The sequence below is a fragment of the Temnothorax curvispinosus genome, unplaced genomic scaffold, assembly GCF_003070985.1.
Source record: "Temnothorax curvispinosus isolate PA1 unplaced genomic scaffold, ASM307098v1 QBEX01000304.1, whole genome shotgun sequence".
NCBI lineage: Eukaryota > Metazoa > Arthropoda > Insecta > Hymenoptera > Formicidae > Temnothorax > Temnothorax curvispinosus.
In genome coordinates this window covers 43846-68889 of record NW_020210084.1, presented here as the reverse complement: position 1 = coordinate 68889, position 25044 = coordinate 43846, and the positions used below count along the sequence as shown (strand labels likewise).

Below are 25044 nucleotides of genomic sequence, written 5' to 3'. Positions count from 1 at the left end.
CGATTTGCGTTAAAATGAGATATTTATGGTACATGAGATGTTACATAAAACATTTTTCTGATAAATGTAATTCTTTTGTAAATATATTCAGTGGGCGGATGGTAGTCGAGATGGTCAAATATTATAAATTAAAAAGGCTGAAAATGTCAAAAGAAAAAGGATCAGATGACACATTATAAATCTGAATTCAAATTTTAATTAAGATAAAATTATATGCTGTGAATATAAAAGAATTCTGTAAGAATTTAGAGAGAGAGAGAGAGAGAGAGAGGGTATCGATCTGCGTCGCATACATAATCGCGATATATGTATAAATGTCCATGTATATAGAAAAGATCACGCGGGTGACGTGACGGGGTGACGATTTCGCGCGAGGATGAGATAAACTTGAGAGCCGGATCTCGATAATGCCCGCCGGCATCGTAATTTATCCCGATTCTCGCACTTCAGAACGTCGTTTCTCCTACGTTAAATATAGGCGACCCGGCACACGACTCGGCCGAGAGATCTAACCGTATTTCGACGTACTCTATTCCATGTATTTTCTGCCGCCGCGATTTAGAGGGGCCTATCCCTATATGACCAAGGCAGCACACACCTCCATTCGCCCAGGAGGGAAGGTCGGAATGTAACCGTACGAAACGATCCCGGAGGAGTGTCGGTCCCGAAGGGCACAGTTCGTACAGTAGCGCGCAAAAGTTTCGACTCTCGTATAGCGAGAAATACAATTTTCGTATTAAATTGAGATTATATAAAATATACATGACATGAATTTATCGGATAAGATTTCTGGTATTTGAATTTAAATATTCCTTGAGTATGAGTTGCCTCACTTTTATTCACAGTTTTTATTATCATCGCCATATTCGGTACTGCAATCCGTTTGTACCGTTAAAATTTAAATATTAATACTTTAACCGATTATTTCTCCCTCCCGCCTCCCTTTTTTCGCTCTGTTTTGTTTCCTTCTTCTTTCTTTCTATTTTATTTATTAAACAATATAATGATCAATTATTATTTAATAAGTGTATATATCATGAAATAAATTTAAAAAATAATCCAAAACGTAAAGAGTACAAGAATAAACTGTGCTAGACAAATAAGTTGCTATATGCCGATTTTGGAGTTGAGAGTGCTTTTTGAATTCATTGCTTTCAAAATACATCACTGCTGAATTTTTGGTTAACTGCTTATCTTAAAAACCTAATAGACAGTGTGGCGATGTTACGTATACAAGAAGGAAAAATCTTTATTCTTTATATAGTTGAACAAAATGTGTATTTAATCTGATTTCTTTATTACGATGTTTGAATAATTTCAAGTGGAGCGATACCACTATTTGGCTGTTAGACATTCAAACTATCAATATTTACATTCTAACAAAGATTCACAGTTCACTCTTCGACCTTCTTCGAATGCTTCTCGATGGCATAGATGTTATGCCGTCGTATTCAGTAATATACGCTCTAAAGTACCGTGCGGACACGATGAGACTTCAGATCAGATCAGCGCGACAAAATTTCATACTGCGATATTTTAAAGTACAAGGATTCACTTATAGATGCAAACTTTGTCGTGCAGTTGTTGGGTTTTCAAAATTGAGAGAACATTTAATTCATTCTCACAAAATTTTTAGACTAAATTGGCAATAAAGGTAAAAAATATCAATACCATACCTGGGCGGAACTTCGACGTTACATAGGATGGAGATAGATTTCAAAATGATAAGATTTGTAATAAATTTCTTTTGAGTGCGTATAAAGGATACAACTTTAGAGTAACATTTGATATGTCGTCATCCGTCAATATTATAATAGAAGAAATATAGAAAGAAGTTGAATATATGTGGATATGGCTATGGCCACATTTCGACACATCAAAGAATCAGGTAAAATGCAAAATGTGCCATAAAATGTTTAGTATATAATATATATATAAAGTAAATGCCATATCGCAGGACTTGTTCGATTATGATAAATGAAAGCATTCAAGAAAGTATTATAAAAAACAGTAATAATTACAACATTAAAACAATCATCAACTGAAGAATATAATGCTGGTATTTCTCATCAGATTGGTATATACATATATTCGCAAGCTTCAAAAACTCAAGAAAATGACAATGGTAAATATTACGAATATTATGTTTTATTTTCCTTCATGAGTTCATATTTACTTATATATAACGAAGTCATAAGAAATTGAATATTTAGTGTTTGTCATAAGAATTATATGGCACTGGTATTTCTCATCATCAGACTACTGCATATTTGCAAGCTGAAGACATTTAAAAAAATGACAATGACCGCATCACTCGTTCGATTATGGCATAAATGAGAGAAGTCAAGAAAGTACTAGAAGAAATATTATACTTATAACAATAACAATCAACAACTGAAGAATATAATGCTGATACTTCTCATCAGATTGGTACATATTAATTCGCAAGCTTCAAAAACTCAAGAAAATGACAATGGTAAATATTACGAATATCATTTTCCTTCAAAATTTACTTACAACAAAGTCATAAGAAATTGAATATTTAGTATTTTGTTTATCATAAGAATTATAAATATTTGAGTCTGATATTTAAAAAATGTATGTTTTAATAAAAGTTAAAAATACTTGAGTCAAATAATTCTATTTAGTCGATATTAAGATCCAACGCTTCTTTACTGTTATCTAATTCTAATTTATGTGATCATCTACTATTTAAATATTCAATAATTGATGAAAATTTTCATAATTATTATTAGCCATTCTCCACTTAATAAAATAATATTTGAGTCTGATGGTTATACGATTGTTTAGGATATTTGGATAATGAGAGTCCTTGTTTCGGTCCAGTAATAAAATAGTGTATTGATTGAAATTTTATTACGTAGCATTAATTACACAAATACACATTTTATCTTTTTAATTGCTTTGTATGCGTATGCAGGTTCAACTCCAGCGTTATATGCATGGTTTATGACAGAGTTCTGGATTTTGAAGACAATACATTAAATAGCATCGGATATCCTAATATCTTAAATGAGCTGTAATTGATGAATAAACAGACGCATCACTGCAAATCCGTAAGTGTGTTATTTTAACTGAAGCTCTTAATTCTTCATATTTCTTGCGTTTTAATACGATTGACCACGTCATTTAATACGATTGAACGTACGTATTAACGTTTAATTTAATACAATTAAATGCGTTAATGTAATATGCAACGAAACATGTAAGACGCAGTCAAATGTGTCATTTTTAGACTTTTATGCGTGTAGAAATAACACACTTGGATTTATAGTGATCTGACGTGTTAGATATCAACTTTTTTACAAACATAATTTACTAGTTGTTTTATTAAATATTTCTTATTTAAATTAATAATGCTAATAGTTGAATTTCTTCTACATTTCTTCTGCAGGATATTTCAGTGAAAATTAATTATACGTCCAGATATTTTGTCTTGATATTAAAATTTAAAAAGAATAATAATCCTGTATTTGTATTATTTATCTCAAGTAAAATCCGTCGTGCAAAATTTGTAGAAATAACCTTTAAATATTCTGAAATTAATTAAAAATTATTAATGTACTTTAGCTATTCGCATTTTTTTTTTAAGTTGATGTACGATAAACTGTGTGGAATAAATAACGCGAAGTGGACGCATTTTTATGAATAAGATGGCATTAACAAAAACATGATGGTTTATTTATTTAACCCATAATCAATCAAAAATATACATCAGATTTATCTTATAATGATCTATATATTTAGTTAGCATTCTTCTTGTCTATCAGCAATCGTTTGTATTAATCGATTTGGAAAAAATTTCTACGCCAACTCTAATGATAGATATTTTATGGATTATTGGACGTCTTAGTATGTATATATATTCAGATCTATTGTAATATATGTAATCGAACTTTTATCTATATTTCGCTATTTTGAGAAATTCGTCAGTGATATTAATACAATAATGCTTTTTGCTATAAATAATAATCTATGAATTAATTGTAGTATGGAAAATTAATGTTCATTAATACTGTTAAATTAAGGTATACTGTTGTGGCATGATAAGTAGGTATGTGGCTATGATAAAAATGTTGCTGCACGTATAAATAAACTTAAGGGGGGCACAGCCTTTAATTTTATGAAATCGGCTAAAACAATAAAATTGCGAATATGGCAATAATAAATTAGCAATAAATAAAACACTAAATTTATGTCTACGTTCTATTCGATTGTGCTGCAGTGGCCGTGCTAACTTAATAGACGTGAACGCTCCGTGTAGTAGATTAATTGTTTTAATTAAAGGATTTTGCGCATTAGCCGGCGTTTTGGCTCGTTGACGTTAACCTGTGCTAGACATTAAACGAAAACTGCATGTTCTCTTTAGCAACAAATATTTAAAAAACTCACTGCAATTTAGAATACTAGTATATCGTACATATATTTTCTCAACACAAGTTAATTAGTACTGTCGCGATGTTATAACGTTCACGCATTCGTGAGGATTCCGTTTTTCTCTTATACGGCATCGCGGAAAACCATTCGCGGCATCGATTCGCCGTTCATATTATGATCCAGAATCCGCACGTCGGATCTGATCTCGCCCATTACAAACGAGAACACAGTAATATAGGACCTGCGTTCGACTCGCGATTCCGAAAGCTCGCGCCGTCGTCTTCGACGGATTAAGCTTTATTTCCCGCTTGATACTTACTCGCTGTATATTCGCTTGTATACTCGGGGCTCCATTCGGATAGGGTCTGAACGGCGAAACGGTCCGATCCAGAAATCCTCCGAAGCAAGCGTGCTCCAGCGCGAAGCAGAGAGGGAGGAAATTTCATTTTGGATTCGACACTCCGCCGTCTCGGCCCCAAAGCGGCGCGGGCGTGGGAAAGGGTGGATAATTTAAGCGCCAGAGAGATCGAAGCGAGCCGATAACCCGCGCCGCGCGACATTTTATCGCCGTAACGTGAACGGCGCTTTTAACGCGTGAAACGTTTGTACGCAAAGTTGCTCCCGTTATCTTTTTCTTCTTCCTCTCGCGATCTCTTATATTCTTGTACACCTAAAATTACGGGGACGGGAGACGTGATAAAAGTAAATCTTTAATTTGTTGAGCTAAGTTTTGACGATGGAATATCCTACAAATTTCATGCAGTAGCGGAACATATTACATTTCTCTTTATTTTCGACATTTTATTATTTCGGATTTCTCCTACCAGCGACCGCTTGAAATAGTACGAAGTACGGTATTATGCATCAGATCTCCGACAGGGTACTATATAATATTTATAGTAACAGCGGTTTACATACAACCCGTGTAATAGCGGAATATCGCGGAATAAGCGTGCGAATTTATACCAAGTGGCTCGCGAGAGGCTCGAAATAAATCCGATCACGTCACTCGATCTCCAAACCGAAATTACCGTCCACGTCTATCTAGCTCTCTTTACTGCAACCCGGTAACGGTCCCTCGCGCGCGCTCCCCCGTTATTTTCTCTCTGGATATCTCGCCGGTAACATGACTATGGTATAACGTGGAGCGAACGTCTCGCGCGATGCCAGACCGGTCTCGGGATATAGTCGGGCATTCTTTCGCATGGTGATCTTCTACACGTTCGACAACTTTCTACAGGGTGTTTCGTAAGATCCACACTGAAGGAAAGTGCTCCTCAACAAGTTCGTATATAGACAGCTGTGCTTAGCTAAACATTCAAAGCGAAACGCGATTAGAGTTATCTGACCTTTACCGAATCTCTTTTCCCTATTAGATTGTTAAATATCTTTCATATTCTAAATTCCTATACTCGATACTTTGTAATAGTATCATACTGCATGTCACAAATAATAAAAGATATGTATCTCTCTCTTTGTTGCAGATTTTTTATTTTACTAAAAAATTTACTTTTTATATGATATATTAATTGATTTAAATCGCGACATATTCACAAATCGAAAAACCAATGTCGACATTGCTTTCATTACGCTAGGTGTAGGCGTTTTGCAAGAAAATAACGGACTATGATGGACGAGAGATTTGATAGAATTAAACGTGTTATATAACGTTGTATAATATATAGAGTAAATCCTGGAAATTACTCGGGCTCACCGTCAGTTCGACAATGCGTAACGCGCAAAACTGTAATCCGTAAAGGAACGTTACGACAAATCGCTAATTAATCTCAGAAGAGTTCTGGTTAGCGCGGAACTGTTGGGCATATAGGCATTGCTCAAACTGCAATGCGCAATCGCGACGCATCTCTCAAGCTCCCGATGCGTGGCGCGACGCGGCCTTAACGAATGGAGAAGAGAAGACCGACGTTTGCCGCAGGGTGAGCGAGAAAGAGTGCGAAGGCGCGAGACGCGCGGTGGTGCAGTGACTGATTGGAGGGCGAGAGGAGTCGGACAGAGAGGACGAGCGGACGAGCGGACGTATAACGATCGATCGGTCCCTTACTAAACCACTGACAAACTTCTCGTGTAGAGAGACTGAAATCCTCCCGCGCCACACCGCGCCGACACTCCATCCTTTTCTTTCTTTGTTCGACGTCTCTCGGTATCTGCATTTTTCGCTCCCTATTATTCCTTTTTGCTACTCGCGTTTTACATTCTTCGATTGTTTAGCGTCACTCGATTGCGGTTACCTCTGAATATTTCTTCAATCACCTTCTTCGATTGTGCGTTATCTTTAATGTATTTCTATCGCAATAATCTCTCTAGATTTCATTATTTTTGAATATTTTTAAATATCTTCAATGTTTTACTATTTCAATATATGAAGAGATCACTTTGTCGATTTTTTCTTACATTTTACTTGAGAGTTATCACGTTACATTCTACTTTTTGTTGTATTTTAGGTATTGTTAATATATCAATTTTTCAATTTTGTATACATATTTGTAATTCATAATATTAATAGATCTTTACGATATTTTGCACATCTTTTACTTTTTTTTTATATTTCGTTCCATTTTTTTTATCGATTTATATTACGCATATTAACCTACACATAGGATTTTTTTTTTAGTTTTGATTACTTTTACATTTACTAGTCAGCTGAGCAATCTGATATTAGATTTAAAAATATATTACTCAGACTTGCTCTATCTATATATCTATCTATCTAACGATCTATCTATGTTCTATCTCTTTATAATAGATAGAGTTTTATGCTTAATTTTAGACTTTCTTCTCTTCTAAGATTTCTATATTATATTATTATCTTTTTCTTCCTACTTTTTCTATCGTCTTTCCGCCTCGCATAAAATCCTATTTTCATACGTCTTATACGAATAGCAAAAGCTAATCATGAACAAACGGTAGCAGCGCTTCGAGATGTATGAACACGCTAATTGCTAGTGAAGGCCAAAATAATTATTGCGCTCGACACGGTCTTTCAGCGGGAGTTCGTTTTACGTGAATGAAATAACGTGTATTTGGCCTATTCGGCAATAGAGATATTATCGAAAAATTAAGTTGGAAAGAATCAATTTCTGCCAAAAATATGAGGGGGATGAGAGAGAGAGAGAGAGAGAAAAAATGTTAATACGTATTATGTTCATTATTATGCATTAAGATAATTACGCCTTATATATGTGGCCTATAATACTTGAAACGTTTAAAAATTTTCTTTTCTCTCAAAATGAAGATATCTATTTTAAAGGAGACGATTTAGTCATGTAAAAATACAATAGAGATTTTAAGTAACGTTAATTATGAAAACCCAGATAAGTCAACAATCCTGAAAATTACGTGCGCAATAAAAAAATTACAGAAGACTAAATTAGAAGTACTGGAATCATTCCGACGAAAATATGTATATGTCAAAGAGTTACATCGTGTCAAAAGGATACATAATTGCCATGTACGTAAACCTAATTAATCACAGGAAGGCGCTCAAATATCGTATATTACGCATGTCGTACAGGATTAATGGAATATTTAAACGTGCCCAGGCAATGCCCAGTTTTCATTAAATCCGACAGGAATGGATCTCGTCTCGGCCGATTCTTCTTATTACGAAACGCATTCATCTTGTTTCCAATCTTCCTCCGTCTAATGCCGCCGAGGGTATCCTCCGGACTTTAGCGGCTAAGTGTCCTTCGCACTTATTATTCGATGCCGCTGCTTGAGCCGCGCGTCCCCGGACTCTTCGGACACCCTCTCTCCTCATTCCAAGAGCACCCCAGCCTCGTCCCTCTCGCGCACACACCTTGGGGAAGGTCGGGTCTAGGTCGCGTGCTGCTGGGTTCGCCTCTTCCTCCTCCTCTTCCGCCTCTTCCTCCCCCTCCTCCTGCGCTTCCTCCGCGAGCGGGTTTCAACGCGCGTTAACGAAATGCCACGACGACGCCCGTTAGCCGTCGTGTCGGGTCGATCGATAAATTTGCAAGTGCAGGCTGCGACGGCACTTTGCGGCCGGAATAGTTTCCCGAGACTCGTTTATTCTGAAAGTGGTGTAAGCTGCGGTATCCAGACAGGCGTTTGGCTATTATCGTCCGATTACACCATTTATATACTAATAAATAAAACTGTCGCGTAACGTGTCTTGAAATTTCTCGACCAAAGTTGATTGTTCTTGACAAAAGCATGCATGCAGCTAATAAATGGCAAGATATGTACTTTTCCCGGTTTCAGATAAATTTAAAACTTTTTCAATTTTAATTTGACCACTAGAATAGCAGATAATAATAGCCAAATGTATCGGTAAACTTTGATGTGATAATGACAAAAATGTTCATGCAGCTCATAAACGGCGAGACGTGTGTTTATCCGATTTCAGATACACTTAAAACTTTTTAAATTTTAATTTGACTACTAGAGAATAGAGAATAGCAGAAAATAATAGAATGCTTTTTATACATTTGTGGAGGAAAAATTGTCTAAATATGCCAGTAAACTTTGATGCGATAATGACATACAACTTTGTGTAAAAATGTAATTTAATTGAAAAATTTAATCTCTACCAGTTGACGTGGATTACATTTTTATGCAAATTACAAAGGTAAAATATGTGCTGAAAGAAATAGTATGTGTGTTAAAAATTCAAGTATGTTAAGAATTTTTTTCTCTGTGTGTGAACACAGGTTTATTTTTCTCGATGGCTAAATTTGCGCCCTAGTTTTGCCTCGTGAGTCCAGTTTCGACGAGTCTGTTAAAATCGATAGCCCGCATTGGTTCGTGTATATTCCCGACTGAAATTTATCATGTTTCGAACAATGGATCGTAAGACGGGGTTACATTGGGATTAACTCTGCACCACAATAGAGAAAATGGACCGCGAGTCGGAGGAGTGTCCAGTTAATATCAGAGAGATTTCAACAATTCTATTTTAACATCAATTCTATCCCTCGAAGAAAACTTTCGTTTCTATAGAACGATGCAGTGCGAAAATACAAAACTTATTTTTGAAATTGAGACTCTAAACTCTTGAGATTAAACAAAATATGCTATTAAGACACACATTTAGAAAATCGATGCCTTTTATTTTAATACGCAATTTAACACTGGAATTGATTAAATTAATATTATTAGCGCTATATAAAATTAAATCACAAATTAAGATTGAAAATTTTATTATCGTCGCAATGACAATATTGGCTCTGTTGATCTATTATTCGGTAACTTACGGAACTCCCGGAGAATATGTGTACTTTTAAATTCATATCCAGGCGCGAGACACGTGATTTATCACGATCTCGCATCGGTGACGTCCGCTGCGTGTCGAAACGTAGTATTTTAACCCGGTTTGTATATCGGCCAATCCATTTAAAGCGATCTCTCGACTGCTCGACCCGTTAACGCGATTCCACAGGCGGGTTTCTATACGGTTTCGGAACCACCCGTGCACCACCCTCGCCCTCGGAAGGCTTTGTGTGTGACTCCACCTTTTTACGTGGCTCGCCACGAGCCGCCACCACGGAATACCGAGGAATTACGTTCGTTAACCCCGATTGATCCCGACGGCGTTTTTGTCATTGCGCTCGCTTTATTGACGGGACTTCTCTCGGGTGCATGCTCGCGCACGCACTCGCACGCGGAGTGCATCGTTTATCGACCAGATATAAATTCCAGTAGGTGGACATTAACGCTACTGGAACGTTGTTTTGTCGAGGAAATAACGTCTCACGGTAGGTCTGAGAAAATTGCACGAGATGCGAAAGACACAATATATATTATACGAGAAAGATCATTATTATACGAAATCATAACGACATGAGAATGCTGCAGATTGATTAATATTTATACGGTATTTATAAGCGCAAGTTATATAATAATATTAAATAAATTTTATTATATATCTACGTATTGTTTCTCATTAAGTTTAATAAGTTTTCATAATTTCGATATCTGCTACTGAAATTAAAAATCTGCTGAAATAAAATTCACTTGAAACTGATGAAGGATTCACTTTACCGTGATGGTTAATCCACAGAAAGCATTTTACTTTTAATTGCTTCGATAATTTCAATGTTATAACGCGTATATGAAAAAATTGACTTCAAATTCGTAAAAGCATATCTGGTAAATGAAATTAGTAAAGATCCTTCATTAATACTCATGTACATAACACTTGGAAATTCCCGCACTGTTTCGAAACGAAATAAGTTTTTAATTCAATTAACCTGAATAGAACACGGCAGTGGTGGCTGGGCATTGGCAATATCGGTGAACGCGATACACGATAATGCCGCCCCAAGCTGGCACTTTTTGATTATTATTTCGATAAGAAATAAAATGATGATGTTTGTTCCACCGACAACAAGCACCGCGTGATTAAAGCAATGTTAATGCGATATCTGACGCGACAAGCTTTACGCTACGCTTTTTTTTCCGGTATGATAAACCACTTTCCAGACGCCGCTCCGAGGTGTTGATTTTATCATGCGTTTCTCAAGGTGCAACGGGAATAACCAGAGTGCATCGCGATAAAGTTATAAGTTATCTTGAAGAAACTTTGAGCTCATGGTCTTTGACACAATTCAGGATGATTTAATCATTTTTTTTATAAACAATTTTCTTAAAAGTTAAATTTACTTTTAAAGGCAGAAAGGTACATATATAGAAGAAAAATGTAATAAAACTAGAGAAAATATAATATATAATTATAGAAAGGGAGCTGAGCTTTTCTAATCGTGCGGAGATATGATTAAAAAGGGACAAAATATTCTGGAAGTAATGAGATATTATTGGTAATAAAATTGGAAACAATATACTTTCGTACTTTTATGTGTTCTTTACATCTTCCAAGTACTTATAATCAAATACTCGCATGGATATCTCCCAATGGGTTTGTTAATTTTATTTATTGGAGGAGCGATTAAGAGCGATTCGACTCCGACGCTCCATTACACGTTCGCACCGGATGGCGGAGCATTAGTATTTATTAACCTAAAGTCACCCTGTAATTGACGTGAATTGCCAGCTCGAGGTATTCCGCGAAGACTGTGGAAATGACTTGCTATAAGCGTATATACGTGTCTCGAGGACGGCTCGATTGCGCGAGATTATTAATAAATAACCTGATGCGGGAAGCTTCATATCGCACTCACGTATATATCGCAAATAACCGATCTGAAATAACTGATTCGAATGTCACTGTCAATACAATCATGCGGTATCACTCACAAAGTATTAAATTAATAATTTAGCAATAATAAATTTAACATATTTACACATATGCGTGTTTGCTTAATAATTCATATATTTAACATATGTTGTATTTAATACGTGTTTACTTAATTTATATTACATGTTGATTATAATTACGTTTAATACATTCAATAATAAGGTGCCGCGTTATTAAAAATTATTGAGTAGCTTGTCTGCGTGTGGAGCTTGGGGTTTTTTTTTTTTCGAACGACGCGACGAGATGTACTCCAAACCGACCGATCCCGAGATTGTCATCGTTGCGCTGTTTATTCTACTAGGAAATGCGATACAGTGCCGGTAAATTGAGAGAAAGGCAGCCGAAAGATACCGCACCTCGCGACGCATGCATGGGGGTTAGCGCACGTTCCCAAGGCTTCCTCTCGAAATGCGATACGGGAATACGGCAGGATATGTGCTATTGTGAGATGCAGCGTGCTTGCGCGCATAGAGAATACGTTTTTGTGCTTTTCTCAAATTTTCTCAATTCCGGTGCATACGATTATACCAACGAACGAAATGAAAAAAAAAAAAAAATGAAACGATCCTTTTTCGCGTAATGAAATTTTCATGTCGTCGAGAGATTTACATTAATTTAATTTAATTTAATGCCAAGATCAAAGTGACGCGAATGGTCGAAAAGTTAATCGTCTCGATAAAAGGGTCCTTTACGGAGCAGCATTAACGATTTAACTCGTATCTACGCTTATTCCCTCATTTGATCTTTTTACGTATATTTAAGCGGCTGTTATATATCGGACATAAAAATTTTCATTTCGCAGTATAAAAAACGCAAAAAATTCCAATTTAGTAAAAAGCAAAAGGAAGAGTATGAATTAACGTAATATTACATTTGCGATAATCTGTTCGTTATTTGTGACGAGTATAATATCGAGTAATTCGATAAATTAATCAATTCTTTATTATCGAAGATTATATTTTCGTCGAAACATTCGATCATCTTCAAGTGTTTATAAAGTTAATAACGGTCGGATTACTGCGGCATTGTGCGTTGTAGCGTATCGGTGCTTATTTGATTCTATTTTCGGCGAAATTGGAGGATGACCTATCGAGTGGCGGAATTCGATTTACCGGAAATGACAATCCCGGAATGCGATACCCCGGATGACTTTCGTGGAGTGGCACTCCGTTTCTCGTTTCCTCGGCTCCAAAGAGAGGAGCCCCGCCGCGATCGTAACGAGAAGAAGACGAGCGAGATATCCATCAGAGACAAGACATTTCTTCAGCCGCGAGACGGTAAGGCGGAGTCTCCGCGGCTTCGGCTGTATAGGTATACGCTCTGCGACCTACGTTCCGTCTGAATAATTTCCAGTATCTCGTTGACCCATCTCGGAAAATATGTATGAGACGATCTCGCTCGCTCGCAAACGCGCGCGTGCATATATACACGGTGTCCAACCGTTTTCCTTCTGTTAAACTCCTCGTTAAACGCGGCGCCGAATCGTGCAATTTTACATTCGGTGCAATCGAAGTCGATAAATAGAATATATTCCACAAAATTTCATATTTTTTAATACATAAAAGATCCCACTTTTATATCTCAAATATTTCCCCCCGTTGTCTTGCGCTTCTCCTTCACCAATGATATATCATACTTTTCTTAACGAAGTGTTAAGAAAACTTGTCAGATTATTCGCCGAAATCCTCCAACTTTCGGCCTAAGCTAATTGAGTGCGTTAAGTAACTCCATAATTACGCTGTCTCATCGAATTTTCGTTGACGAAGGATCGCCTCCGGGGACTCCGTGGAGGAATCCGTCGTCGCCAAGAATGGCGATAGCGGCGCGATATACCTCGGCACGCGAATATACAGATAAAGCGCGGTGGGTAGAGCGATTCCCCGCCAACTTCGTCGGCGCGGCGCCTCCGCGCGATGAGAAATGCGAGGTCGGAGCCAGACGGCCGCTGTTCCTCCTCTCCTTCGTCTTCCCGCTTCTTCCTCGAGAGGGAAAAACCGTCCAGATCGAAACCGTTTCTCGCATGACTCCGTGCCTTTGTGCCTCGCGCCGGTCGTTCGAGTGATAAAAATTCTTTTCATTATACAGCGTTTAATTTAATTTCCGCGGCAGCGTTAAGAAGGAGTTTCATTGGCAATATTTAATTTATTTTAGTCTCTATACTTTTATTTTAATTATTTATTTATTACATCAGTTTTATCTTTGTACTTATTGTATATCTTTAAATATTTTTATCATAAATATTTGTTTGGATTTTTAATTCCCCCTTAATATAATAATTAAATATCGATGAAGAAAGTACCTGATGCACATTCCATTCTTTTGGAATAACTCTGATGCATAAAACGGGGAAATATTGTCGCAAAAAATGCTTTATTTTCATTCAGCGATATTTTTAGTTGAAAATTTATTCCAAAAGAAATAAATTGCGCAAGTATTTTTTTTATTCTCCGCATGCGTCGCCGAATTCGCGTGCGGGTCGCGTGCGGCGCGATGGACGACGAGGAGGAAGGACCTTGAGGGAAAACGCCGTTGCGTCTCGGCCGTATATCTGGATCGAGAAGGGAGATCTGCTCGTGCGCGCGCTTTGCGCGTTTATTACGTGTTTGCGTCAAAACTTAAAGTCCTTCGATATACGTGCGCTGCTGCGGGCGAAGGACGCGGGCGCGCGCGTAGAGAGATGTGGGTCGTTCTACATGCATATGCGCGTAGCTCCGCTCGCGCCGCGGTCCTCGGGTATCCGAATGCCCCAATGACCTGGTTATCCGGTCTCGGCGTGACCTCGCCTCGTGACGCGAATCGAGCGCTCCGCGCTCGCTCGCAAAATCAAGGTAAACCCATCGCGGCGAACACACATTCGCGATTAGCCCAATTCCGCTCTTTCTTCTCCCGGCCTCCTTGTTTCCTCCCCTCCCCTCCCTTTCGCTCGCCCTCCGTTGTCGGTCCTTTTTTACAATGCGCGTCTCCCATAGAGCCTAATAAAATCTCCGTAACGGTATCGCTGAGGGACGCACGCCCACCCTCAGATCCATTAATTATTGACAGGGAAAATTGTATATAATACAAGATAGACCGACCGAACTTTTTCACCCATGTTTTCTTTTGACAGATATGTCATTGATATTTCCCTGGATGTAAATGTCGAAGTGTTGACAGTCTTTCATTATTTGTAAGCAATAAAAGATCGAAACTTTTTCCAGAATCTGGAGCGCAGAAATAAATAATGATAACTTTATTACTCTTTTTATCTGCTTCACACGTGAGCTGTATATAAATGAAATCTTAATTCGTAACTTATGAAGCTATTTTTTAATGTTGAAAAAAACAAATCATCGTGATACTTATATGTCGTTATGTGACATTATTGAACGATTTAAGCGAAGAAGTAAAAGGATCGGCGTCGGCCTAGGAGCCTGTTTTAAATGGCGTTAGCTCCTTAATCCACTTAACCGTTTTACTAGAAAGGTAGTGAGACGTTAATTATACTTTTCCACGTCCATGTGCAACTTGGTGGCCGATAGGAGCTCCGGCTATATTATCCGCCGGGTTAATTTAAGGCGATTCCACTTTTAAGATTATAAGTTAGTGAAACTCATCGCGAAGTTGCGTGTCGAAGTCGGGACTTAAAACGATTATCCGCCAACCGACATTAGCTCGAAGATTTATCCCGGCCTTTTTATAGCGTCCGCACTTGACTTGACGTTCTCAACTCGTCGCTTAACCTTTTCGCGGACTTGAGTAAAGTTCAACCTGTACGCGTTATAAAAAATATATGTATATAATGCTATGTAGTTTAATTGATAATCTAAACAAAATATGCGGTGTTCTTTAAAAGAGTAATGCTATGAAATAGTACTACAAAATTCCATATAAAACTTTCACGATGTGTTTTTGATGTACAGAGATATTTTAAAATACGTTCTCTAATAGCGATAATAATAACGATAATAATAATATACGTTAATAGCGATAATAATTAATTAATAGGGTGTTATTTTATAATTGATCATTAATAATTAAAAATCAGAGAAAGTTTATCGGCCTTTGAAGCTGTAATAATGTAAAACTTTCTGAATAGATCTAACACGTTTGTAAGAATTGACTATGAATAAATTTTTTAGAATTTATTAACTGAGCGATTTATGGAACATTTTGCGTGCAAAAGTGAAAGTTGATTACGATTCTGCCGGAAAAATATACTAATTTGATTTCAACTAATTACTATAGATACTTTAACGTAAAGCATATTTTGCACGAATTATTGGATTTTACAAAAAAAAACTTGTTTATTAAACAGAAAAACTAAAACGTTTATATTTGCGTTCATTTTTTTATAACTATATTTTTAATAGTAAAGATAACAATTAAATTTGTTATCTTTTAATTAATAATATCAGATTTTTAAATAATATTCGTGTCCGAATGTTATTTAACGCACAGAATGTAGGATTAACTCCTCGAAATCCCGGTCGTTTTTTCTTTTTTGCAAATGAGACCCACTCCCTGCGCTTTTTCCGCGAGGTGAAAGCAGCGAAAGTTCGAATCAGGCAGCGCGCGTGACGAAAGAAACGAAATATTCGACGTGGACATATCGAGTGGTGACATCGTTAGATTCGCATCGCTAGACATCCAGGTGATGGCACCTGCACGGACCAGCAATTGCTGTGCCCGTTATTACCGAGTGACCTATTAAGAATATGTAATTAGCGCGACTTCACTTTTACGACGACCCCTCGGAGTTGTCTTCTGTTTAGAATTCAAGGCTCCCCTCGTCGCTAATTATTATCACATCTTTGACCGTGACGTGTGTGTGCGCGACAGTCTTTTTTATATAAAAACTATATTTTTAGTAATTTGAAGGATAACGAGAGAACATAAAAATAGAGTTAAATATTCTTGCGATATATCACGCACGTGGACAAGCGAGGAAAGATTTCGTGACGCGGACAGAAGGGCGATCTCGAGCACGTGACTCGAATAATCGATTGCTATTACATGAATAAATCTCTTTGAAGTCCGTATGTCGACGGAAATCTCTCTCGTCTCTTTCGTGAATTCACACACATGCAGATCCGGAGGATTTTCGAGAGTTTGTTATACGCGCACCAGGAAGAGGACCACTTCCTCTATAATGCATGCTCGGTGAGCCTAAAATTTCTAAATCAAGCACGGAGCAAAAGTGAAGTGCTCCTCTTTCTATGTGTGTGTTCTTCTCTCTCTCTCTCTCTCTTTCTCTCTTTGTATCCCCCTCTCGTTGGAGGACTAATGAGCGAATTATCGGAACGGTTGGTCGCGCCCTTTCGACCAAACGATCGATAGAAAATGCGGTTTCGCTTGCGAATCAACTTGCAGCAGTTTGCACTCTCGAATGGAGCTCAGAACTATAGTCACCTCGGTCGTTGTTGCTCGGAAACCCGATATCTCTCTTATCGACGTATTAGAAGATGACAGTGGGGATTAAGGCTCGAGGCATGCTTTACAAAACGTATTGTACGGTTCTACGGCACGATCGTTCTAACACGATATTTTGCGCTTTTTCTTCTCATTTTTCATGATATCGCCAATAATAAGAATCCGAGAAAAGATCCCTTTCTTAAACAATATATCTTTTATTTATAGGAAACGTATGCAATTTATTGCTTATTGCTTATTTAAACAATAGATTATTTGTTTAACAAAAAATTAACATTTGGTGGTGTATCTCGTGAATATTCTCATAAATAATGCTTGAAAAATTTTACTACGCTATTGGTTTTGACACATACGATCTTTCTCAACTAAAAAGCAATTTTCTAAAAACATGGAATTTGCAGCTTTTTTTGTGTCAGTTTTGTTTTAAGTTTTGTCTGCTGTTCATAAACGCAGAAACAATTTCCGACAAAGTAATTTCACAGAGATGAATATATAGGAGAAATTATATTTATTCACAGCAATCAATGCATATACATGTGATTTAAAATAAACCACGGGCGAGTAAAAATTTTTTGTAGTTAAAAACTACAAAAAGGTTATACGCGAATAGAGATCAAGAAATTCCATTTACATAACAATTCGGCGTCGCTGACACATTTAATGCGGCAGACTGAGAAATTTTGCGGAACGACATCAAGAATTTTCCACAAGAATTTCATGAAACATTGTCCCGCGGGAAAAACCAGCTCTAAAATTTCCATCCTTATATACAATCTTCATACAGAGCGCACGAAAAATGCATGTTCTCCCGTTGAAATTTCATTTTCCTCGAAATCTACGGTCCACTTTCGCTCGCGGGTATTTGCAAATCCGGAAGGCTTTCCACGGGAAGATTATCAAATTAGTAACGCCTAGGAAAAGGTACAACGGATAAAAATAAACTCCGTAGCGTCTCTCGGCGCTGTAATTTCCTCGTTACAGCTTCGTAACGCTCACCCGCATTATTCCCGCTATACACTTTACAATATACAGGGTGAGTCTGGCTAGCCGGCGAGCCTCCGGCACGAAAATTCCGTAATGCCAAGGGGAAGTTTCGCGTGCGGCCGGACGATAATGCGCATCGCTCGCGGGGGACGATGATTTAACGCTTTAACGGCGGATTGTCGCGACCACGGAGACCGCAAAGGGTTACGAGCGGTCGGCCGAGCCCTTCGAGCACGCACGTCGCGCCGGGGTCCAGCTTCGTCCTCATCGTCGTCGCTAATTATTTATGTTGCCTGATCTTCGCACCCCTGCCTACCCGATGTTAATTGAATTCGCGTTCGGCCGTGGGGGCGACTGTCCCCGGTAATTTCGCCGGTACGCAGCTGCCGCCGGTGCGGTGCTGGTTGAAAGTCGACGAATACTTGTTTCACCCTCTCGCTTTCGGCGTATATAATGAACGTTTACTGCAATTTTACGATTTTTATTCCGAATGGTATAATTAATATTTAATATTTTGTTTAAAGTATTTATTATATTCAGCTCTTACATAATATATGAACTTTGACGATTTGATAAAATAAGTACCTGGAATTTAATTTGTATGTAAATTAGTTTTTATATTATACTACTAGTCATAAACTGAAATTTTTCTTAATTAATTTGAGATGATGAAAATATCAAGCGCATATCCAGTTATTAAAATTTTTCTATTTGCGTAATTGATCTTCCTCTCTCTCTCTCTCTCTTACTCTCCCCCTCTCTCACTCTCACTCTAATACTCACTCTAATTTTATATATTGCAGATAAATCTACGCCTCATCCTCGTCAGTGGCAAGACAAAAGAGTTCCTATTCAGTCCAAGCGATTCCGCGGGCGATATAGCGCACCATGTGTTTGAAAATTGGCCGGAAGGTGAGTTAGTCATTGCCGTTTCGAAACTCCGCTTGCACCAATCCATTCCCCATTAGCGTTACTATAATTGCTATAACAGCAGAATCTAACATATGATGCTACCTGCAATTATTATCATTAATTACCGATGTGCCATCACGTCATGATGAGAGAGTTACATGCAAAATCATCGTATACAAATACCTTATAGGTATGTATTCGAGAATCTGTTAGAATCTCTGCTACTCAAAAGATTTTAAAATTAGAAGATTAAACAATTCAGAAAGAAATGAGAAATTAACAAAATTAGATGTGTGTAAAATTAGAAATTTTGATTAACAAGAAGTTACGAAATTTCAAGAATAAATTTTTACAGAGTATTAAAAATGTTTATTTATTTATGACGTCTGGAATTTTTTTATGTAATGTTGAAAATGTTTTATCGCTTTCGTTACAATGTGAAAGACTTGAAAATTATTTTAAATATAAAGTACAAGCATTTTCTTTGTCTTAATTTAATAAATAGATAGAAAAAAAATTTAGAATTAGAATATTATATAGAATTATAAAGTTACGTAAGGATAGAAACAATACAACTAGGAAATTTTACACTCAATCTTTACAATGGCGGGTTCGTATTTTCGTATTTTTTTTTATCACTACAAATACTTTCTACGAACCTACGCCATCTTTTAAGGTTCGAGGAGCTTTGGCTCCTCTCTCGGAAACTTTTCGCGAATCGTTGGATCGAGCCGGGAAAGAACACCTAACCCTCAGCATCCCGCAAATGTTATCTCCGTGTTGCAGACTGGGCAGAGGAGGCGGTCGCCAAGGCGGAGATCCTGCGGCTAATCTACCAGGGTCGTTTCCTGCACAGCAATGTCACGCTCGGTGCTCTTGGGCTTCCCTTTGGAAAAACCACGGTGATGCATCTGGTGCCGCGGGAGAATCTTCCGGAGCCTAATTCTCAAGGTGAATTCGCGAGATGCGACCATGTTATCTCCTCCTCCGTGGAGATCGTTACGAAACTTCTTGTATGCTTTCCTCCCCCCCCCCCTCCCCCGCTTCCCCGATGAACTCACCACAAAACCAGACACAAATTTTCTCTTTTTTAACTTCTCTTGAGAGAGAAATATAAACCTCGTCATAAAATCGTAATTAAAATACTCTCGTAGACCATAAAATTAAACCGTGATGCACATCTGGTTTTTATTATGTTATATCAACTCTTATTCACATAACGTATATCATCTGTTAAACCATTATTGTCATTAGTACGTATTTAGTAAAATTCCTGAAAATTTTTAATATTAATAATTGACTAAAATAACTGAGATTCTGATTATTGATTTCCAAGATTAATAAGAAGATTTAATACCCTGCTTTCTAAAATGAATTTTTAAATGAAAATTTTTGTTTTTGTAATTTTATATAAAAAATGTAATTATATAAAAATTACAATTTTTAATTGTATTTTTATGTATATGCATATAATGAGTGCCTTTATATATCATGGTATCCCCGGAGGAAAATAAATTACCCGGATAAGGGTTAATTCCCTGCAACCCGTATAAAAACACGTTGCGCACACTCTACCGCACTTTTATTAATATCCAGTTAAATCTTCACTCGTTATCGTTCTTTAAATTTGTTTACTCGCCGTTCTAAACTAAATCTATCGCATCGGTACGTGACGCGCTTGCGTAATTATTACGGTAAAATCTCGTTACAACGAGCTGCCGCCGTGGATCTCCAAATTGAATTTATTACACCAAAAGTTCGTTACATCAAGCCGCGTATTAGACGCGGAGATTCAATCACACTTCGTTATAGTGAAAATGTCGTATTCCATCGATGTTCATTATAACGGAATTTACGGAATTATATGGATTAGCTTAAATTTATTTAGCCGTTAGTTGACAGCGATTTATACAGAACTATCAAGAATGCAGCTAGAGCATATTGAAGATAGATTTTTCGGCAATTACATTTTTAGACAGAAATATCAAGGAGCATCGTCAAGAGTGGTCGTAGCTTCTCAAATTTTAATATTTTGCAGCAAAGCTTCAAACTAAAATATAAAATTATTTAAAAAAATTATAATATCAAGTATGAGACAGCATCAAATTAAAAAGAAAGATTCTAACAAATATATTCTTACCCCATTTTCATGATCATGTCAGATTATTAATTTTATTAAATATTTTATATCTCTATTTAATTTATAAAGAATTTTTTATTTTTTTACAATTTATAGCTTAGAAATTACTAGTATTTTGATACTTTTGTCAAACTAACAATGAAAGCAACGAAAAAGTCCTTTCTTAAATCTGCGCCTTCTGGTTTATCTCTTGCGTTTATCTCGCGGAATAAATTAATGTTACTGATAAATTGAACGTTGCGATCGTTACGCACGCATCGCTATCGATTTAGCACACGTTACTCTGCAACCGCGCATCAGTGAAAGTCAGAATATTAATTCGCATAATCAATCGTCTCATCAAATGATGGGTGATCGTCACACAGTTTCTCACTGCGCAACGTCGTTATTACTCGTACGAGGTCTATATAATTTCTCGTAAAATGCATATTTCGCGTTGCGACCCTTTGCAATTTCCCTTGCAATTTCTCTGTCGCTTCCGGCACGCGTATACTTCCGTTTCTGCGAGCCTTTTCCGGTAAATTCCGCGATTCTTAATTTAACGGCGATTGAACAATTGTACGTTACATTGATTAATATCCGACAGTTTATCTTCGTTTTCTTCCTTCCTTACGTCGCGACATCGACTTCACCGCACGCGACTCGTTTACCGCTAATTATTAATCGATGCGACGGCAAGTGCGACGGATAAAACGCGGGCAGGTAGTTAATAATCAGCTTTGATCGACGGAGAAGATAATCGTCGAGGTGCTGCGATGCATTGTGCAACTTCGTAACAATACGCTGCAACTTTACAACACAGTGGAGGTTTCCTGCTTTCTAAATTGGCTTTTTCACGTGGCCTGTGCATCAGCAGCGCAAAATTTATAGGAAATGCATCATTTGTTCCCGCCTGTTTTCGGACAATCAAAAAAGTCGTTAATGATAGGTAAAAAGTAGGAAAAATTAAACTATTTTTATTGGGCATTTTATTTAAGTATTTATTAATTAATTATTTAATTTATTAGTTAAAACTACAGCCATTTAGATTTTTTACTTAATATTACACTTGTATTTACTAATAATAATTGATAACCGCTTCATGCTCGCCAAACTTGTTATATTCAATCTAGAATACCCAATGTTATAACATTGAAACATAACATCTTTTTTGTAGATCTAGATCTTTATTTAAAAAATTTTTAATATAAGTCCAAATTTTTTTACATTACTTTTCTCATTTGTTTTAAGACTGATATTCTATTAGATTGAAGATACTGATTTATTGAATGCGTATGCTATTACATCAATTAACAATTAAAAGAAAAAGCGACAGTTATTCCCATTTCATCTTTTTAGGCATTCTTCCTAACGGTGAGTACATGTACACCCTGCCCGACGGTCCTTAAAACTATGACAACTAAAAGACACCGCCTTAAATCCTTGAGTCAACGTGAGTTTCCCCAATCCTTATCACCTATTTCTCGCAAATTCCAAATCCGTTGCTTGTTTCCACGACAAATAAATATAATACCGAACGAAAAGTAACATATACACGAATCCCATCGTTCAAGACAATTTAATAACATTGTACGATCCGATATTTAAATGTGGGCTTTAACAGAAGAGCATGACATTATATCTGAATGAAGGAGAAATCCATATACGACTTAATCTTATTATTCTTTTGTAAAAATAACTCAAGTTTGGCATTCCAGTTTTTTATAAATAATATTATACTATAATTTGTAATGGAAGAATAAAAAATTAACATTCTTATTTTGAAAATAAATGAAATGACTAAGGAAAGAATTGAGGTGCTACTTCATTATTGATTGTTTAAATAACATCACTTGGTATTATTTGGCAATTACTACTTTTATTAGAGAGAAATATTTATTTATTCGATCACGAAATAATATTAAAGTTAATTGCAGGCACAAGAAAAGTCGATTAAATATTACACGCAAATTAAATTTTCCAAAGAATGATACGAAATTTTCTCGAGAAATTAGTCTGTGATGACTAATGAATTCTTTATTTCAGTCAGGAGAGCTCTTTTGCAAGAACCAAGTGAACTTTCTTTACACTCTTTCAACGCAATGTACACGATGTTACGCATATATACTCATACGCACATACGCACACACATTCTTTCTCTTTTCATCCGTTTGCACAGACCGTCTATCCAGATTTCGCGGTGCTAGGCGGAACTTCGCGTCGCAAGGACATGCGAGTTAACCGACATGTGCGTTATTTTGTTGCAGATCAGAGACAAAAAAGTAAAGGCGGCGGGAGTAGTTGCTGCTCGGCTTCCTGCTGCATACTCTAAGCCGTCGCAGTAGCCGTCGCCGACGTCGGTGATGGATCTCGTGGCGGATGGGCATGCAGCGATGGGCGAGCTCGGGCTCACCCACAGCGCTGAGCCATGGTTTCTAAGATTTCTGTGCTGATGTATAATCGTTAGTGGCTGAGCTCGTGAGCAGTGTAGCACGAGGAGAGAAGAAGAAAAAACGGATCGTCGGACGAAGGAGAGGTCTCGCTCGCGCGATATCCGCCGACGAGGGATGCGTGCCGCAACGATGCGTTCCCCGGTGAATGAATCCCCCTACGTCGTCGGACCGATCGCTTATTTCGGTTCATTTGACGGGCGGTAATGCGTGCGCGATCGATATGCACTCGCGAGGGAAATCCGCTCGGGAAGACGAGCGGACGGGTATAGCGTACTCTCCGTTTAAGAGAGGCCGGATCGTTGTCGGCGGCACGACGATTAGCTTGCCGAGAGATCTCCGGCCGAATTGCGCCGATAAGGGATGGTCGACTAACTTCGACTAACGACGTTACTTTGGACGCTACGGGCTCTTGTTGTGATATACCGATGGACGTGAAAAGGATTTGATCAGTCAGTAAATTTCATTAACAGCTCGAATCAAGGATCGATTAGCTATTTTTTCCCTCCCCCTGCCGCTTACCAACTGACGACCCCGCAGGCGTCGTAATATCGAAAGAGAAAGAAAAAAAGAGAGAAGAAGCATGGGATCATTCGTAAAATTAGTTAATTGTCTTAAGTTGAAATTTCCGTTAACTACAGAGTTAGCTGAGTAATAAATTTTATTAACCACTCTGATTAATTTCGTATGGCGATATTTCTTCATTTCTACGGCGTTTACATCGTTAGATTGTAAATGGGATAATCGTAAATGTAGTTAGCAGCCTTAATTAAATTTTGCTTAGGGATTCCTTATCCTTTCCCTAGATTACATATAGCTATATGATATCGATGAAGAAAGAAGACGATCGTAAATTTAGTTAACGGTCTTAACTAAATTTTGGTCGGCGATACCCCGTCTTTTCCTAGATTACGACCGTAGTTGTAATACCGCAGGAGGGAAAGACGTTAAAGGTCGCTTAACTTCCGTTAACCCTCCTTAGTTAACTTAAGTTTCGATTATTCGCCCTCGACTTGACCTAAATTAATTTAATTCAATTCCGTTATCTATCTCGCGAAACGAAACTAGAATCGGAGGATTCTAGGAAAGCGTTAAACGTCAGTTAACTTTAACTATCGTTCAGTTAGAGCACCACCTCGGTGTCGGCGCAAGCCGGCCTCGAGGCTCGAGAAGGGCGAACAATTACGTATTCGCCGCGAATGTTTGTAAGTCCCGTTTTGTTCGCTCCCATCTAACGAACTCGTGTGCGTATGCACGGTATAATGCGGAATAGAATTCTCAAGGAATGGAACCGGGGTAGCGAGAGACTACGTTCCGTTCTGAGCGTACATCCGAGACGCGCCCTGGAACGGCGCTACAATGCTTCGAAACTCAACCACTATCACAATACCGCAGCATTATAATAATTATGTAGACGGGATCGTGTGCATGCTTGCGTAAATTGAATGTATCGCGTTCGAGTGAGAAAAAGGAAGAGGAAGCGAATGAGAGGAAGCGAATGAGAGAGAGAGAGAGAGAATCGCGCGCGAGAGAATCAAAGA

The 25044-nt window shown here is 37.6% G+C and overlaps 1 protein-coding gene and 1 long non-coding RNA gene across 2 annotated transcripts in view; both read left to right on the top strand.

The window, feature by feature from the left end:
* The window catches only part of LOC112452523 (ubiquitin-like protein 3), a 40850-nt gene extending 15806 nt beyond the window's left edge, over nt 1–25044 (top strand). The window contains exons 2-4 of the mRNA XM_025012802.1: nt 18826–18934; nt 19721–19885; nt 23321–25044. Coding sequence (XP_024868570.1) covers nt 18826–18934; nt 19721–19885; nt 23321–23385 — 339 coding nt within the window. The 3' untranslated portion in view covers nt 23386–25044. The remainder of the gene's footprint in view (nt 1–18825; nt 18935–19720; nt 19886–23320) is intronic.
* Nucleotides 1240–3115, top strand: LOC112452539. The gene is made up of 4 exons (XR_003040515.1): nt 1240–1888; nt 1958–2125; nt 2259–2476; nt 2942–3115. It is a non-coding gene; the product is annotated as an uncharacterized LOC112452539 (long non-coding RNA).